Source organism: Acomys minous (assembly GCF_964271855.1).
Source record: "Acomys minous genome assembly, chromosome: 5".
In the NCBI taxonomy this organism is placed as follows: domain Eukaryota; kingdom Metazoa; phylum Chordata; class Mammalia; order Rodentia; family Muridae; genus Acomys; species Acomys minous.
The window spans coordinates 78,035,775-78,054,913 of NC_140494.1; the positions used below are offsets into that span (position 1 = coordinate 78,035,775).

A 19,139-nucleotide genomic window follows, 5' to 3' on the forward strand; every position below is an offset into this window, starting at 1 on the left:
CTGAAAAGCAAGAGGCAGAGTGGTGGTCAGCAGGCCCTGTCAGAGCCGCAGGAACAAGGCCGCCTGCCACCAGCTTGCTCGGAAGCTGCCCTGACTCTGCCAGGCTGCTCTTGTCCTCATCTCAGGAACACATGACCGTGGCCACCGGCTTGCCGCCTGCCGATGACAGCTTTTATCGCTGTCTGACCCAGAGTGGGCGCCTTTTCATTCGGTAGACATTAACTGAAGGAACCGGTGATGGCATGGAGCAAATAGTGCTTCCTTCTAATCACGGAAAAAGGAAGAAGATAACTACACGCCCCTGTTCCAAAAGAGTCCTCATCAGAGCCCCAGTGGAGGAAAGGGTAAATGTCACAGCAGCCTTTGCTGGTTTTGGGTTTTTTGGTTTTGTTTTGTTTTTTGTTTTGTTTTGTTTTGTTTTCCTTTCATTTGTTCTGCTTTCAAGCTCTAGTTTTTTGTTTGTTTGTTTGTTTGTTTCTTCTTTGGGATTTGGGAAAATGCCAAAGGAACATTATGAAAAATTCTGGCTTCAGTGGTCTGGTATTATCCCATAAAGCACCTAAAACCTACAGGATAGGGAGGGAGGGAGGGAGGAGGGAGGGAGGGAGGGAGGGGCTCTCACAGGTGGAACAGACCACCATTACTCTACAGGACAGTGTTGTGTGCGGGGAAGCCTTACCACAGTAATAGAACTACAGTGAGACACCAGGAAAGGGGGATACACAGAGCAGGCCAGATGGGACTCGATGTCACAAGAGTAAAGGGTACCTGGAACACAGTCCAGTTGGAAGCTGGGGAGGACCACGGAAGCACAGCTTGTGCTGTGCTCACTCCACCCTTGTCTATCGTTAGACAGATGAAATTGAAAGCCATGCTGTTTGCAACACTGAGATCGTGAAGCACTTTCTCTGGGAACCATAGGTGGCAGAAATATTTCCTTTTCCCCACTAATTTATTTATCAATCACTTTACAGTCTGATTACAACCTCTTCCCTCTCCTCCCAGGCCCACTTCCATACCCCCCTCCCCTCCTCCTTTTTTCCTCTGAGAAGGGGAGCCCCCCCCAGTGGGTACCAACGCACCCTGGCACATCAAGCTGTATCAAGACTAATTACATCCTCTCCCACTGAGGCCAAACAAGACAGCCCAACCAGGACTTGTGAAATATTTTTTATGAGTCATGTTTGTTTTGAGGTTATTTGAATAACAGCATTTACCTCAGATTTCCCCTTAAAGTAGCAAGTGTACAGTCTGTCTAACACACCCAAGGAGTGTGGCATCTATCCCAGGAAGCAGCAGAGCACAGTTCACTGTTAATTAGAAAAATGCTCTCCTAAATGTGCTCGTACCCTGGTTACCTCTGCAGGGATTGCTATAGCAATGCCTTGTTTGCTGGTTTTTTAAACTCTCCCGCTCCCATCAGAAGTAAAAGGACCATTCTGTATGCTTCAAGAAGGCAGTCCAATCAATTCAACCGAAATACAAGTCCAAAAAGCATTAAATTGTAGCCTTCACAACCCTTTGCCAGATTAAGAACGTGGAGATTCGCCAAGGTGTCTGCATAAGGGGAAAGCTTTGTTGTCAGCGCTGCCTGCTCCACACTAGGTCTGGGGTTCACATCACTCAAGGCTCTGACTGTACCCTTGGTACAATGTCCCAGTCGCCAGGCCTGTGCTCTTCGCAACAGTGAGACTCTTCATGGAGAGCCAAGTAGCCATTCCAACTGCAACTCTCAGCCTGTCTACTTTAAAATCTGTGCTGTTCCTAGAAGGGGTCATGGCTACGTGACCTCTGTATGGAAGGAGCCTGAGGTGACCTGGAACAACCTCCCCCCCATGGTCCCGCTCTTCCCTCATCTAAGACAAAGACCCATGCAAGCAGCTGAACGATGCTCCCCAAGAATATGCCACCCGCCTTGCAGCACTGAATGTGGATGAGGACGTGGATTCAGAAACACTCCTGACATGGTCTCTGTGCCAGGCAGTGCACAGGATGCTGGCCCCGCCATCCAGCCTACCTCACCAGTTCAAGCAGCAGCATCTTCCCGAAGATCACATAGCTTAACAATTAGAAGTCAAAACGTTGCCACCTGAAGTGAGCGACAGACAACTTGGGAGCATCTCTGTGCTCCTTGTCCTCCTATACCCAGGGCCCCCTTGATCAGTACTGCTGGGGACAGTTTTGGGAGCTGGAAAAACACTTCAAGATGGAGCCATACCCTGATATCAAGGCCCAAAAGGTCCTGGCCACCACACTCAACCTTGAAGGAGGAACAAGTTGAGACTTGGTCCATCCAGCATTCCTTGGAACAGGAGATGAGCCCTCCCTTTGCCCAAGTGCAGCAGCCTGCCCGGGTTGACACCGCTTCTGTGCTTCCCACAAGGCCCACTGCTGCCGGCCACTGAGCTGGAGACAACTGTTTGTTCCTTCCCATCAGTCCCTCGGAGTCCTGAAGCAGCTGTGAGCACAATTGCTGATTGTCATAGCCCCATGGGGCGACTCCAACATACAGCACGGCCCCCTTTCCAGCTCCCAGCTGCACCAAGCTCACCAAAATGCTGGGTGCTTCTCAGAGACTCAGGGTCAATGCTTCAACACCTTCAACCAACACAGATGAGATGGCATGGGACAGAAAGGGTGTGGCAGATGGCAGATCAAGCTGAGTCTCCCACCAGAGCTTCCTGTAGACCCTGCAAGGCCACACCCCACAGGCTGGAGGTTGTGTTCCAATTCTTTTAACATCCTCCCCTGCAGAGGTCACTCGTACCCCAGGCTAGTTATCAACTCAACATTGTAGCAGAGGATAACCCAGATCTGCTTGCCTCCACTTCCCAAGCGCTGACTACAGGCCGGAATATACCACAAGAAGAACCATTTCCTGGGTTCTTTTCCTTTTCTTTTTGGTTTTTCGAAATGGGGTTTCTCTGTGTAGCCCTGGCTATCCTGGAATCACTTTGTAGACCAGGCTGGCCTGGAACTCACAGTGATCCACCTGCCTCTGCCTCCCGAGTGCTGGGCTTACAGGCCTGTACCACCATGCCCAGTTGGGTTCTTTTCCTTTTGGTCTTGTCTTCTGATATAGGATCTCACTCTGTAGCCCAGGCTAGCCAGGAATTTGGAGAGTCCATCCTGCCTCAGCCTCCCTGGTGCTGAGCTTAACAGGTTTACAGGACTTAGCTTTGTGACCTTTATAATTCATTTTGTGCCTATGAGTACTCTTGTTTTATTTTGTTTATTAGTGCTTCTCAAATCTTTTAGGGAGTTCGGTCTGGAGTGGCAGATTCATAAAATGAAATTATTGATAAATAAAATTTTCTTTAAAAAAGCAAAGAAATCAGAACATGTGGTGCATAGACATGCATGAAGGCAAAAAGATATAAAATAAGTTAAGGGGGGAACCCAAGAAACTATGAGTTTGAAAGTGTTTGGAAATATGATCTTGGAAGATATAGTTAGCTCTAGTGAGGCCATATAAAGTAGTGATAAGGCAGAAACGGATGGCAGGTAAAGACAGACCATAGGAGGGTGTCCAGTGCAGATGAAGGCAAAGACTGGAGACCTCTGGCTACCATCTGAGGACCAGGCATGTGCCAGCATCCCCTCCCATCTCTGTCAGTACTTCCCCTTAGACTGACTCTACGGATCAAGGAGAGAATGCGCCCCTACAGTGGAGTTTGCTCTGGTCTGTTGTGGTTTCACAGAGGCTGCAGTACACCAAATGCTGGCTAGCAAATAAAGGCCCAATTCCCACACCGTACACAGTGGGAAGCCACTGGTGGAGAAGGCGATCAAAACCGTCTTGGCAAAACAACAAAGCAGTACAGCGAACACACAGAGGTGGCAAGGCCGCTGCCACAGAGGGTAGAAATGACAGAACGCATGACAGAGCTGCTCAGAGCGAGGGCACACATGTGCGATGGATCGACAGAAGGCCGGAGGAGGATTACACAGAGAAGAGGGGAGCCGGAGGCAGACCTGAGCTGCTGTTAGCCAGGAAGACCCTGGTGGACATGTGCAGTAACAGCTGAGAGTCAAGGGGAGTCTGGCTTGTGATTCGGGACCAGGAAGCACATAGGCAGCTGAAGACAAGATCACAGTGGCGATCAACCAGAACGGGGCAAGCCAGAGAGAGGACCCACACTGCAGGCTTAGGCAGAGAGTGAACACTGGAAAAGACAGGAAGGTCAAGATGTAGGAAGTGGGCAAAACAAGATCATCTCGCACTTAGGGAGGTGAAATACAAAGGTGTGAAGGGCGTCGGCCCTGGCTGTGGCATGTTCGGATGAAAACTCTCTTAAAGCCAGGTCCAGATGTGGGAAGTAAAGAACAAAGGAAGTGAGCCCCGAGCAGCCTTCAGGTGACTTCCGAGCGGTGGGTAGCACCAGAGTTCTGGAGAAGCTGGCGAGCAGAATGTCTGCATGGAAGAAGGCAGGGCTGAGCCACATGCAAGGGGCTAGCCTGGTCAACTTGACACAACCCAGGGTCATCTAGAAGAGTCTCAGTGAGTGACCGTCTACACTGAGAGGACCCACAGGTGTGGCTGTGGGAAACTGCCCTCTGCTAACTGAGGTGGGAAAGCCTAGCTCACTGTGAGGAGCACCATTTCCTGGGTGGTTGGGGCTGTGCTCCTGAGCTGCAGGAGAGCAGAGAATCAAGCTGGGCACAGCAAGCAATGACCAAGCATGCTCTCTGCTGTGGCTGTGACACAGCCAGCTGCTTCAAGTTCTTTACTTTGATTTCCCCACAGTGGGGGGTCTATAGCCTGCACACCGGCATAAACATACCACACCTCATGTAAGCTGCTTTTTGTCCAGGTATTTTATCACTGCAACAGGAAGGAAACTAAAACAGACATTAACTTGAAGGTCCGAGTAGACATCTTCACAATGCCCAATGATGCCCAGGCCCACATTGTTTGAGGAACAGCAGTCTAAACGAGCAGTGCCCATTCAGGGCTCCAAGCCAGGCTGGCAGCATCAGAATTTTGCAGGATTCTGAGAAAAACTACATTCATGACACTAAGCCCAATGCCCAAAGTTCCACTCTAGCAAGAGTGGGTGGGGCTCAGACCCCTGAGTTTGCACATATTCAGATAATGACAGAGGCTTCTGGTGAGTCCTTCAACCAAGTATCTGTGACTCTGCTTTAGAGAAATATTTTTGCCCACTTTGTTAAGTATTCTTTTTTTCTTTTAAGAGTTCCGTTTCAAAGAATACCCTGACCAATCTTTTGCCTACATGAACACAAATAAGAGAACAGAGATCAAGTGGTCTTAGAGCGCCCCCTGCTGGTCTCCTAGATGCATTCACATGCCCATCAAAAACAAAAAACAAAAAACAAAAAAACCTGCTCGTAGCACCCCAGGAAGCCACTGGCAGTGAAAGAAGTAGGAGAGGGATGAGGGAAGTTGGGAGAACTACACCACTGACAATCCCAGGTCCACAGTGGCAGTCACTTAAACTTTACACTGAGAAAATGTCTTGGTTTTAACTGGCACTGAATTGAGACATGTGCAGCAGCCGTAGTCACTGTGAGTGTGTGCCTGGAGAACCAAGCCTGGCTGTACACAGGATGTGCAGGCTTGGAGGCTGCCAAGCGCCGAGGAGTGGGAGTTAGTGGACACTGAGCTTTGTGTGGGGGACAATAGCGATAGCTTCGCAGTCTCTATGCAGAGAGCTGTAAGCTGAACAGTCACTGCAGTCACCAAAGCATTTGCCACAGAGACCCACTTAGCGATTTAAAAAGACTGTTCTGAGGAAAGGAGTTCTGTAACCTGAAATTCCCCCATTTCTTCTTCTATTTAAAACTATTCTTTAAAACTGTCCTTCTGCACTGTTTTATTTAATATGTAAATTGTACCACTATAAAGTATGTTTACTTTTTAAAAAGGTTTTACAGTAAACATATTTCTATATTTTATTTTTAGAATGCAAAAACATTCAATGTGTGCCCAACTCACACAGATTGGTACAATCTTTATTCCCATCTGGTCTGGCATAAGACACTTCCCTAGTTAGGAAATATCTTGGTTATATAGGACTTACTTTTTTTTAAAACTACGTGCATGTGTGTGACAGTGTGTATGCAGGTATATGTGGGTGCTATTAAGGCCAAAAGATGGGGTCAGATCCCCTAGAACAGGAGGTGCAGGTGGTTGTGAGCTGGCTGAGTTGGGGCTGGGAACCAGACTGAGGTCCTCTGAAGGGCAGAACATGTCTAACCACTGAGCCATCTTGATTTCTATACCCTGCTCATTTCTGGGACTGTGACAATCAAATCCCACACTCTGAATGGCTGAGAATACTCTGAGCCTTTTCTCTGACAGTTCTGTAAGCCAAGATGCTCCCTCCAAGGGCCCAGGGGAGACCCTTCCTTGCCTCTCCCAGCTTTCTTGGCCTGGGACACAGGCTACCTTCCCTGCAAGTGCTCCCACGCTGTCTCCACTCTGTGTGTGCCTACATCCACTTTTTCTCCTCACAGGAGGACACCTGCCATATTAGATGAGGGTTGCACCCGACTCTAGGATGGCTCCTCATAACTCACGGGCTATATCTATAACAGATCTGTTCAAATAAAGTCATATTCTAAGGTACACAGGGTTAAGATGACAAAATTCAACCCATGACATCACACCCATGCAGTGCATCTTGGTCTCAGTCCCCTGCACCCCTGGCAGCATTTGGCACAGACTTCTGTGCTGACAAGCTGATATTTAGAGTACAATCTGCTCTTTACTCCAACAGGACAGCTTTCTGTTTGTCTCTTCACCGTAGCTCTGTCTTCTGTGGGTCCCTCTTACCTCACCGGCTCTCCACGCTAGTGCCCCTCAGCTTCTGTCACAGTTAGCCTGCAGTCACCTGGCCTGTGGGCATGTCGGTGGGGGCCCACTGTGGGCGGCACCATTCCCTGGGCCTGAGCGAGAGCCAGCCAGCAAGGCAGCAAACAGTGTTTCTTCATAATTCCTGCCCTTACTTCCTTCAGTGGCAGACTGTGACCTAGAAACGTAAGCCATGTTGCTTTTGGTCAGTGTCTTATCACAGCAATAGAAGGGAACTAAAACAGGGCCATACCTGAATGGGCACCACCAATTTAGACTGGTGTTCCTCAAACAGTGTGGGCCTGCACATCAGTGGGCATTGCGGACATGTCTACTCGGACCTGCAATTCCATGTCTGTTTTTAGTTTCGTTTCTGTTGCTGAGATAAAATACCTGGACAAAAAGCAGCTTATAGGGAAGTGGTTTACGTCAGCTCCTCAGACACCTGGAACGTGCCTCTCCCAGTACTATCACGAGGCATGCTATCCCAGGGGCTGGTCAACTGCTACCATCACTACACAACTAAGCTTGAACACGGTGCCTGTCTCCCTGGGGGAGCCTCAACAGTGATGGTGTAACTTTACTGACTGGCTGTCCACAGGAAGTTTGCTGACCCCCGGCACAGGCTCTCGGTGTTTCCTTTCAAAATCCTATGGTGTCACTTTGGCTGCATGGCGTCAAGTCCTGCTTGCTGTTTGCACTCTGCCTGCTCAGAAACTCCTGCTTCCTCTTCTGTCCTGACCTGAGCCTTCCCTGGTCCTGGCTAGTAGTCTCCATCACTCTCCTCCTACAGAATAGACACCCGGCCCCCCTCCCCCCACCTCATGACTGGCTAGGCTTTCCCCGCCTCTCCCACTACCACTAACCAACCAACAAGAACCAGTTCTCAGGACCTAATTCTCAGAACCTAGTCCAGTCTGCTCAGGAATACGCAGAGGCTTCCTCAGGCCCGGCATTTTGCCATCTGCTTGCTTGGCAGTCACAGACCTTCGTCTCTATAACCTTGCCTCCGTTCCAGCCTGCCGTGGCCTCGCTAATCCTAACAGGACAAGCACTGCCCCGGGGGGAGTGGGGGGCTCTCACCCCTCCTAATGCTGTGACCCTTTAGTACAGTTTCTTCAAGTTGTAGTGATTCCCAATAAGATTATTTCATCGCCATATCATAACTGTAATTTTGCCACCGCCCTGAGTCGTAATAGAAATATCTGATATGTGACCCTCTTAAAGGGACCTCGACCCACAGGTTGGGCAGTGGTTCGGCGTTTGTTGGTTTGGTGTCTTTGGTCTCTTCTGCAGTCTCTCATTCCAACTCACTCTCGGGACTCTCACACCACACAGCCTCCCTGGACAAGACTTTCCCTCCTGTCACCATCCAGCTTGTTAGCTCTGTGTACAGGGAACGCACATTTTCTGAGAAGAAAAAGGTCAGTTTTTTTTTTTAAGCATCATTATTTCTTGTACACACACACTCACTCTTCACCCACAACCACCTGGCTGCCCCCTCTCCACTAAACCCCTGCTGCCAGGAGCACCAAGGAGTAACAACTCCAGGAAAGCCGGGCTCCACTCTGAGAGCAGTGGAGGGATTTAAGAGCTCACGGCTCTGTCTGCAAGCCTACCCCTTGGTTTCTGAGGAAATCACACTTTCCCCTTCCTGTCTCGCTTTCTCATTATTCCCTTGAATGATCGTCTCACCAGGAGTGAACTCTTGAGAATCTGAGATACCATCTGGGGCCCGTTGCTGCTCAGATATCTTGGCATGAGGAGGACCCTTGGTCGACATCAGCTAAAAGAAGGCTTCTGGGTCACGGAAGCCTCCCTTTGATTCTTCTGGTTCCCTGTGATGTCATGCATACCGCCACTCTCTGAGGGCACTACCCTGGTGGGGCTGATGGGGACCACCTCCTCTGGGCCTGCTGCTGTGTGTGGCTTTTCTCTGGGTCTCCCTGCATTGCGGTGTGTCTGGGGCGTGCCAAACACCATGCATAAAGACACACATTCAAGGCTCTGGATGACGTGCCCTTCCTCCACAGAGGACTCAGCTTCACTTCTGGCAGGCAGGTGACCTAGAGACGCAATGCCCAAGTTGCCCCGTTCCCTGACAGGGAAGTGATACAGACCAGGGCTGTAAGTCTTTGGAGGGAGTTCCTCACTTCCAAGGAAAGGCCGGCTAGAGGCCCAGCCAGGCCTGAGTGCTGACCAGGCAGGCTTCTTCAGCTTCTGTCTCCAGTTCCTTGAGCCTGGCAAGAACTCTGCTCAGACACTCAGAGCCACCACAACAAACGAACTCAGTACCAGACACAGCCACTCATCAGAGCAGGTTGCCAGAGACACGGCCACCTGCACCACTCTCTTGACTTGGAACTGGAAGTCTACAGAGCCGGGTTCTGTTTGTGCAGCCTATTCTATGACCCTGGCCTTGTCTCTCAAGGGTGCCTCAGTGTTTCTTACGAGAAACATCTGGAAAAATTTTTCTCTGGGGATTTTCTTGCTCCATCAGTCTCATTGCGGCTATCTTCCCTGCCAACTCTCACCTTAGGCAATCCCAGCTACAATCTGCGGCTCAGCCAATGCCTACCTGGAGACTGGTTACAACTTGACCCACTCACGGAGAGGATCCGAGATGTCACATCATCAGTCATACAGAGGACCCAAGATGTCACATCATCAGTCATAGAGAGGACCGGAGATGTCACATCATCAATCACAGAGAGACGTGGGATGTCACACCATTGCACCCAGGATGCACAGCCAGGCTTCTGGTGTGGGCTCCAGCAACACAGTGGCCAGAATCAACTCAACTATGTCAGTCTTTACTTTTTCTGAGTGACCCTGTGTGTCACAGAGAGGCTCTGGCCAGGATTCTGCTGGGGGGATTAAGGACACAAAGGAGACAAAAATGCACAGGGTGCCTGTCGCTGAAGAGCGCCCGTTTCTTATGTGCTCCACAGAGATGTCGGAAGCAGGCTCTGCTGAGGTTCCTCCTGTGTGGCCGGCCACACACCTGTGCATGGCTGTGGCTGGCATGGCCTTCCCAGGCCTCCACTTCTCTATCTGTAGAGCAAGCCCGGCAGGCGAGACAGTACCCCATTACCTTGTGCAGCCACAGTGGGAGGCTTCCAGATTCGCTTTGCAGGGAGCTCTTCTGTTGTACAGCTGCCCAGCAGTATGAATCCACAAAGGCAGCCTGCCGCCAGGAGAAAGAACTTGGGGAGAAGCAGCTTATCTGGGTACCTGGGGAGCAAAGCAGATGGTTCCAAATGAAAGAAGCAAGGAGGTGGGGCTGCACTCCCCCCTCCTCCCGTCCCCACTGACTTGGGACCTTAAGTGTTGTCCACGCCTAAGCTTCCTGAACTGAGTCACAACATCACACATCAAATGAAACGGGCATCAAAAAAATTTGACAGTAAAAGATTTCTGGATATGCAATGACCGAAAATTCAAACTCAAAGGTGTAGTGAATCCAGGGTTTTCTGGAAGCACTCATCCATACAGTACTGCCCAATTTCACGGAACTCTGGGCCCTGAACACACACACACAGTGTACACTCAGCACCATGCAGCACCCCGAATTCAGCCCGAAGCATCTCAGCTCACCGCTGACTACTGCTATTGTACTAGTTAGTTTTCTGTCAACTTGGCACAGGCTAGAGTCATGTAGGAAGAGAAAAGTCAGTGGAGGAATTCTTCTATCAGCCTGGCCTGTGGGCATGTCTGTGGGACACATTCTTAGTGATATAGGAAGGCCTGGCCCACTGGGGGAGGTGCCGGCCCTGTGCAGGTGGGCTTGGGCTGTACACAAAAGGTAGGCACGGTGGCACATGCCTTTAATCCCAGCACTCGAGAGGCAGAGGCAGGTGGATCTCTGTGAGTTCGAGGCCAGCCTGGTCTACAAAGCGAGTCCAGGACAGCCAAGGCTACACAGAGAAACCCTGTCTTGAATTCCCCACCCCCCCAAAAAAGATGGGGAGCAAGGCAGGGGAGCAAGGCAGGGGAGCAGCATACTTCCATGGCCTCTGCTTCAGTTCCTGCCTCAGGTTCCTGCCCTGACTTCCTTCCAGTATAGACTATGGTGTAGGAGTGTAAATCAAGTCGCTACTGGCCATGTGTGTCCTAGTCAGTACACCTAGTCAGTTGAATTAAGGCAACAAGCACACCCCTCCCGTTCGTATGCAATTTGCCGCCGTCTTGAGTAAATTGTAAAATTATATATATATAAGAATGGTGCTAAATTCGTGTACAGTTTATAAATAAACACTTGATTTCTACACTTATTTTATATACTGACACACCTGGGTTCTTGAGGGACAGTGACTATAGTTGACTGGTGAGCAAAGCAGTAATTTCCCATTTCCACTAAAGAAAAAAAAATACTGTTACCTACATGGTTTAAGAGTTGGAAGGCAAATGCCCAAGACTATGAGCCGCCCAATAGGAGATGGGGTTGTGTGGGCATGAGGATAAGACCTGGGTCCCACTGGGGGCTCTGGGAAGGGATGCTGGTAGGATGTCACTTCGCTGTGGAGAAAGCATCGCTCTGCACACACAGGCGTCACGTGTGCTGGACTACTGAGCAGTGGTCACTCAACCCACACGGCCCTTGGGTCCAGCAGAGCTGTGCCCTTTGTCCTCATCAAGTGTTTATTGGGCTGGAATGTGTTACGGGCATAGGAACAGGCTGCTGCTCGGTCCCCCTTGCCTTCCCCCTTTTCCTCTGGTCCCCCTGCAGATGAGGTTCACTCTCTCACAACCCACACAGGGTGAGGATGCTGAGTGCCTGGGATCTGCTGCTGTATTTAAATCTCACTGTGCCACTCCGCTGGGTCACTTCACCTTCCAAAGCCTGGGTTCCTAACCTGGATGACACTGCATCAACACAGCACATGTGGGAGGCAGCCAAGTGGTCTGTAGTACCTGCTTCTCAGTCGTTGATCTGTCAGTGCCAGGAAGCAATGAGCTGCCTTTTCCAGCATTGCTTTAAAGACCAAAGCACATCCACCACTGTCTCTTCTACTCTATGGAAAGGGGGCAGAGACAGTGAGCTGGACCTCCCTATGCCCTAGGATAAATAGGCCTCCAACAGTCACCTTCCCCTGGGGAGGGGATGATCCGTACACTTGTATTAAGAAAAGGGGGCGATCTGTGGTGTTAGGAGGGTAGACGTCAGAGGTGGTGATGGTGGGTGCATGGTAAAGGCCCTGAGCACCCTTTCTTCTTCAGCAGGGTACTTGACACCCAGATACCAAGAAACAGCTTCAGAGTGAGGCCTGGGCGAGATCATGCTGAAGTCACCAGGTACTGTAAAGCATCTTAGAGCAGAGACAGCTCTTGCCATCAGGGGAGGGTATTCAGTATGAGTTGGAATGGATAAGACATTTCTAGGTGCCCCTGGCCTCTTTACCCCATTAAACTCAAGACCTTGCAGTTTCTAAAGCAGACAGTCAGGTGCATGGGTCTCCTCACACTCTTCCTGCACCATTGCCTACCAAGGCTTAAGTGTGCAGCTGCGAAGGACAAGTGGGATGTCGAGTCCCCAGGTTCTCCTAAATTTGCTGGTAAGCTACGCGGCTTGGAAACATCTGTCCAAATACTCCTGATAATGGGCAGTGCTGTGAGGAGTCCAGGGAAGCCTGCCTGGCTCAGAACACTCCTTGGACACCAACTTCAGAACACACATGGCCAGCATTTATGAAGATTTGTCCTGAAGGAAACTGCTTCAAGCTCTATTTGGGGGTTCAGGCATTCTCCCAACAACAATAGCAAAAAAAACTCTTAAACAAGAAAGACATCTGGACATTTTATAGCAAACACTTTTCATAAGTGTCGTGGACTGTCTCAGTCGGGTGTAGGTCCTTGGGTGGGGAGTTTTCGAAGTGTCGGGGGGCAGAAGATAGGCAAGAGACAAACAGATCAACTTAGGGGAGGTTTGAGTCTGAGTGTATTTTGTAGGCAAATGAGCCTGGTTCTTACACACATTTTGAAATGGGGATGTTTTTTCGTGGTTACATTTTTTTCTATACAATTCAAAATACAGGATGTAGTGTAATAATGTTGTCATTAATCTTGAACAACCATTTATAAGTCATTAGATTGGTATCAGTGCATATACCCTCTTTATCAAAGGTCAACGTTCTCTCATTATGTCAAACATCTGTGAGTCAGGACAGGTTTTTTGTTTTGGTTTTTGTTTTTTAGCTCTTCCATCACTATCAGGAGTTTTCTTAAACACCTTATTTGTAAGTCATCATATAAACTATTCACTGGTGACTAATTCTTAGCCATGTTTTCATTAACAAGTGGAATGGAACTTAGTGGTAAACTCCTCTGAATGACCGTTGGCTGCATTTTCAAGTTAAAGGTCACCCAGCAACATAGTTGCGTCTGAAAAGTTCTTTGATAAGAAAAGTAAAAACAAAGGCAGAAAGAGAAAACAGCAGAAAAAGTCAGGATGTTCCAAAACAGTGAGAGCTGTAATCAGCTGCTCCTGGCAGAAACATCAGACCCGTTTCCAGGAGGCTCTCCCTTGGGTAGGGGTCCTTGCCTCGGGTTCTATGGTAATGTTTGTCACACAGACGCCACTGGAGGGGTCATGACACATAAGAGAAAGGAGAAAATTGAAAGCTGAAGATTGAGTACACTCTGAGGTCCTAAGGAAACATCCCTATCTAGAGTAGAGAGCGAGCGGGCAACTGGCGCTTGCTGGACCCCACCTGTTCCATCAATTGTCACCTACTCTAAGACTCAGTCATGTGGAGAGAAACAGCCAATCTTCCCTTACCCTGGAGGGAACTAAAGCTCAAAGTGGTCCAGCCACCCTCCACCCCTCTCTGTACATGCCGCTGGACTCAGTTACTCCATCAACAGGAGTCTTTACTAGAGTCAGTTAGAGCAGCATGGCCTCAGCAGGTGGCCAGAAGTGGAAAGCTTTCCGGCGAGGGTTAAGAACATTCCAGCAAATGAAACCGATCAAGCCCCCAGTACTCAGTGTTTTCTGCCTAGGAACCGGAAAGTAACTCAAAGAAGCCAAAAGCCAAGCTGCAGCAGACACAGGACTGAGAAAAAGCTGGAGTAAAGAGAAGGCCGTCACAGGAGCAGCACTGCGTGGGCACCCAGCTACATCTTTCCCCTGGTCACAGTATGACATCAGGGTGGTACTTGACAAAAGGGCCCCACAAGACCTCCAGTCAGACTCACTGGGTCCCCACCATTGAGTCAGTTGAAGGAACGCCTCTAGGCCATGGCAGTAGTGTTATGTTCACCACTATGCATAATGCGCATGTCATGATGCAGATACGAAATGTTCTGACAGGCTCATTGGTGGCACCATCTGCAGAAGTTCTGGGATTTTGTCAGGTAGGTCGGTCACTGGGTGTGTCTCTGTAGGATGTAACTGCTTCCCTGCCCCTGCAGTCTCATTGCACTTCCTTCTGCCCTGTTCCCCGGCCAGCGGTCCAAGCCAAGCAGCCACGGACTGCACCTCTGAGACTATGAGCCAAAACATACCCATCCTCTTCAAGTTGTTCTGAGGGATCCGGGTCATTAATTCTTCTGTTTGAGAAAGAATTACTACAGCACACACAAGGAAAGTCAGGAGTTTCAGGTTTATGCCAAGAAGAAAGAGAAGGAGGAAGAGAAGGAGGAAGAAAAGGGAGAGGGAAAAAAGAGGAAGAGGAAGAGGAAGAAGAGAGTAAGAAAGAGGAAGAGGAAGAGGAAGAAAACAACAACAAAAACACTTTCTGGTTGGCTTCACAACCATGTAGCTGGCAAAAAGCTGTACGATCTTAAAGAGGAAATGTGTTCTTCCTGGGGCTTCATGAAAGAAGGCTCATTTGCTAAGCAGATAACCTGAGCCACAGAGCTCTCCCGCCACCCTGCAAGTGTCTCTTCCTTGAGCGTTGACCACACCTTCTGCTTGAAGAGCAGCCGTTCCCACTGCCGTGACCCAGCAGCAGCACTAGCTTATTTTAAACAAACAAACAAACAAACAAACAAACAGAATAATGCAGCCCAGGAAGCAAGCCCAGGGAAATGAGACAAATCGGGAGTCAGCCAAGGTTTCTCAGACACGTTAATGCCAGTTGGGGTCGGTCGTCTCCATCCTCCAACTGAAGGAGGGGCGCTAGTCTACTTCTGCTCCTGCTCCCCTCTCTTTCTTTAGCACATACACAACACTGACACAGCACAGGGCAGGAGAGAGCAAGGGCAAGATGAAGAGGGAGCCTGGAGTGTGTCCCTTGCCTTCTGACTAACACCCACAGCTCCTCCAAGCTCCCGAGGGACATAAGTTTGTTGTGTTGCTTGAAAATTAAAAGGCTGTGGAAAAGCATAGGAATTGGGTCTCCTGAGGAGCAACTGAGACTCAGCAAAACTACAAATTTAATAACAAAAAAATCAATAGAGAAATCTAGTCAGCTAGTGAGGAGAACTTCAGAGAACTTTGAAAACTGCGTGAGAGTCTAGGAAGTGTCACATTGGACCACAGGGGGCAGCAGAGGGCCAGGGAGGAAAGTGTTCCTAGCCTGGTAGCTTTCACCCCCACAAGGGACAGGACACACAAAGACTCCTGGGCTAGGGAGAGAGAACTACCCATTTTTACCAAAGAATGAGGAAAGAGAAGATACAGGTTATGGATAAAACTGAGTCTGAGATGGGAGACTGCAGAAAAAGTTTGTTGAGGGGAGAGACGCAGGCTGGGGCTGCTGCTCTGGGAGGCACAAAGGAAAAACAACGTCATTGTGATTATAATGCTCATAGCTCTTTTCTGCACAGTTTTAAAGTCAGCAAAACATTTTCATCTCACAGAACGAAGATAATTATAATTCATTCACTGTAAATTACACACACACACACACACACACACACACACACACACACCCCTCTACCTAGCCCATATAAGGGAGCCAAGCAGACCATAGAACACCTCAAAGCACTGAACTGGAAAGAACCAGTCATCTTTTAAGGATGCCCCCCCCAAAAAAAAACCTTGAAAACCACTTATAAACTCCCAAGTTCAATGAGAACAATCATACAGAGAAACATGAACACAGTACAGAAAAAAAGGTGAGTAACCAGCTCCTATACCAACAGTCTCAGGCCTGAACGCACTGCAAGTCCCCGAGCATGTGTGCCCAATGGCTCCACCCGACTACCGGAAAAGGTCAGCAAAGCTCCAAGAAGCTCATGGTAACTTTCCCTTCCATACAGGAGCCCATTTCTCTCCTTGCACCTCTCCAGCCAACCTCTAGCCAAACCCATCTTCCCCTTCAAACACAAGTCATTCTGGAATTAAATTCTGGAAGACCCAATTTGTCCACAACTGCCTTTCCCTTCTCTGTAGGAACTGACTTCAAAGCATGCACATATTCCATACTGGTGAGACTATAAGCACTTTTTATAGCCCAGGGGGCTGAAGTGATTTTCATGACATTTAGGCTAACTCACATGGACGCCTCTGCACGGGCCTGGGCTGTAGGGCACCCACCTCTGTACCGGCTGCTCCTTGCTAAGGTGGGCACTGTGGTATCTAAGAAATCTCTAACACATCCCAGACACCTCACCACCAGCTGAACAAAGAGTTAAATAAATGCTCAGCAGCTCAGGAGATGATGCTGGGCAAGGCTCAACCAGGACAGCTCGGTCTCTACAGGGAGGAGAGCAGTATCCCGAACCTACCAGCGGCGGGAACCGCCCGAGAAAGAAACACCACTTTGGCAAGTGTCATCAGAGACGAGAGTGTGACAACGTGGCCTGACACTTGCAACCATGAAGCCAGGAGTCTACCCAGGCAAAGAGATCAAGTAAGGACCTGAGTGGCATGTGAGGCTTCTTTCCCATGCCAGAAGTCACTTCCTGAGTCATCACGCCAAAGAAAACGCGTATAAACATATCATAAACCTGACAGCCATTGCATGAGTAAGAGTTCATGACTGGGACCCAAGTAAAAGAAACACAAATGATGAGTTCAATGGTGTATGAAAGATTTTTTTTTGAGGGGGGAAGGCCAGAGACAGGGTCTCTCTGTGTAGCCTTGGGTGTCCTGGACTCACTTTGTAGACCAGGCTGGCCTTGATCTCACAGGGATCTGCCTGTCTTTGCCTCCTGAGCGCTGGGATTAAAGGCGTGCACCACCAAAAGGACTTAATTATCTAAAAATTATTATCATCTAAGATAACTTACCTCAGATACACAGAATTACTTAAAAATTTGTATCACAGTGGAAAGGTTATGTTGCTGTATTGACAGCATCCCCTTTTAAATTCAATACTTCATTTTGAAAATTTTCCAGACCTACCGAAAGGTTACAATGACATGCCATTCCATGCTGAGATTTAGGCACAGCCGACCTCAGACCCCAAGCCCTCTATCTGCATCTGTACACACATTCTTTTGTGACTGAGCCTCTTGACAGCTGCAGGTCTCCGTACCTTTCTGTCAACACTGTGTATCTCCTAAGAACAAAGGCTTTTTCTTAACCCACTGCAGTCACCAAGTTAAAGCATAGCAACAGGAACTTGATGCAATATGCTACCTGCACAAACTGTGTTTCCCTTACCAAAAAAAAAAAAAGCAAGTTACATCCTCGTTAGCTCTAACTAGCAATCTGGCACAGCCAAAAGTCACCTACAATCACAACTGAGGAAGGGATTGCCCAGATCAGGTCAGCTTGTGGGTGTGTCTGGGGTGGGGCCATCTCATTAAATGACATCGGAGAACCCAGTCCACTGTGGGTAGTTCCATTCCCTGGGCATGTGGTCAGTCCTGGGCTGTATAAAGAAGCTGGCTTTGTGGGGGGCGGGGGTTGCAAGACAGTAAGCACTGTTTCCTCAGGGTTTCTTCCTTCAACATGTAAGTTGAGTTCCTGCCCTGACTTCCCTCAGTGACAACTACAACCTGTGAGCTGAAATAACCCATCTCTTCTGTGAATTGCTTCCTGGACAGTGTTTTATCACAGCAACAGAAGGAAACTAAGACAGCTGGGAACCGGAAGTGCTTCAGAGCATGTACACAGAACTTACCAGATAAGTTCAAAACTCACAATTCAGAAATCTAAACGTTTTGAGCATAATGTTGATGCTTGTAAAGTTCCACATTTCAGAGCATTCTGTACCGCAGATTATCAAATTAAGGATAATCGGCCTGTTTTTAGACTTCCCAAATTATTGTTTACAGCAACAACTTGCTTTTTCTCTACCCAGGACCCGATTCTGTACCATGTGCTGCATTTCGCTGCCATGCCACCTGACCTCGGGTGGTCCACAGCCTGTCTGTCACCCAGCTAAGCACAGGCTCTCCATCCAATGCCATGCCCACCTCGATGTGTGCTTGCCTGTGTTTCCACGTTTTGGGCCGCCCCCTGGAGTGTGAGTATCCCGTGTTGTGTTTCCAAGTCAAGAATAATGAGTTAAAAAAAAAAAGAGTAATGAGTGAAGCAAACAAGTGCACCGTGTATATGATGCAGTGTTTAGTCTCCATGGTTCCCCCTAGATCCCTTAGCATTTCACAGGGAGAAGCTACAGTAAGAGCTGGAGAGCACCCAGTATGAAAACATAGGTGACATCCCCAGCTAACGAGAAGCTGTCATCTTGTGACTATAAAATTGGCACACTAAGGGAAAGGCCCAGGCCTTCCCTGAGTTCTACCCTAGTTGCAGAAGCCCAAAATACTTGCCCTGGGGCTGTGGAGACAAAATGGCGGCTCCTGTTAGCACCTCCCCAGGAACTGTCCATGGTGACTATTCCTGCCTCAGCCCACTCTTTCCTGCTGCCACCTCCACGGGAGCTGTCCATGGTGACTATTCTTGCCTCAGCTTACTGCTCAGTGAAAATGAGACACCTTTCATGACTCAGAAAGCCTGCTGTCACCATGGGAGCTATCCATGATGACAATCTTTCCTGCTTCAGCCCACTGCCTTCATAATGGACTCTATAAATTTTGGACACCTTATAAACTTTATTACCCCTCAAGGCAGAAAAATGGCCAGACTTCTGCCTGAGGAAGCTCCAGCAGCCCAGCAGCCCACCCCCCACCCGCCCCAAACCCAGACCTCTGTAACTGCCATCTCCAGCCCCTCAGTAGGACTCATCCCAGACTGTGCTAATTTAGGGTGAGAACTCTGGACAAAAACCCACCAATCCCCGGGCTTCCCCCAACCCACACTCTGGAAATCCCTGCCCCAGAAAGCTCCGCTCCCTAAGAAACCCTATATAAAGGCTGTGTCTGTCCAGTTCTCTGGGGTCTCCTCCCAGGAGCAGAGGCAGCCACTCCTGGATTCGTCCCTCTAATAAATCTCTTTTAAGAGATTTATTGCCAGAAGAAACAATGA

At 49.1% G+C, this 19,139-nt stretch overlaps 1 protein-coding gene and 1 long non-coding RNA gene across 2 annotated transcripts in view; one reads left to right on the forward strand and one right to left on the reverse strand.

Annotated features, from left to right (window-relative positions):
- PANX1 (pannexin 1) overlaps positions 1–19,139 on the reverse strand; it is a 35,561-nt gene that overhangs the window by 3,855 nt on the left and 12,567 nt on the right. Inside the window, exon 2 of the mRNA XM_084781311.1 lies at positions 9,912–10,051. Coding sequence (XP_084637437.1) covers positions 9,912–10,051 — 140 coding nt within the window. The remainder of the gene's footprint in view (positions 1–9,911; positions 10,052–19,139) is intronic.
- LOC311597164 lies at positions 7–18,496 on the forward strand. Its single transcript, XR_014779126.1, has 3 exons — positions 7–344; positions 12,038–12,112; positions 17,695–18,496. It is a non-coding gene; the product is annotated as an uncharacterized lncRNA (long non-coding RNA).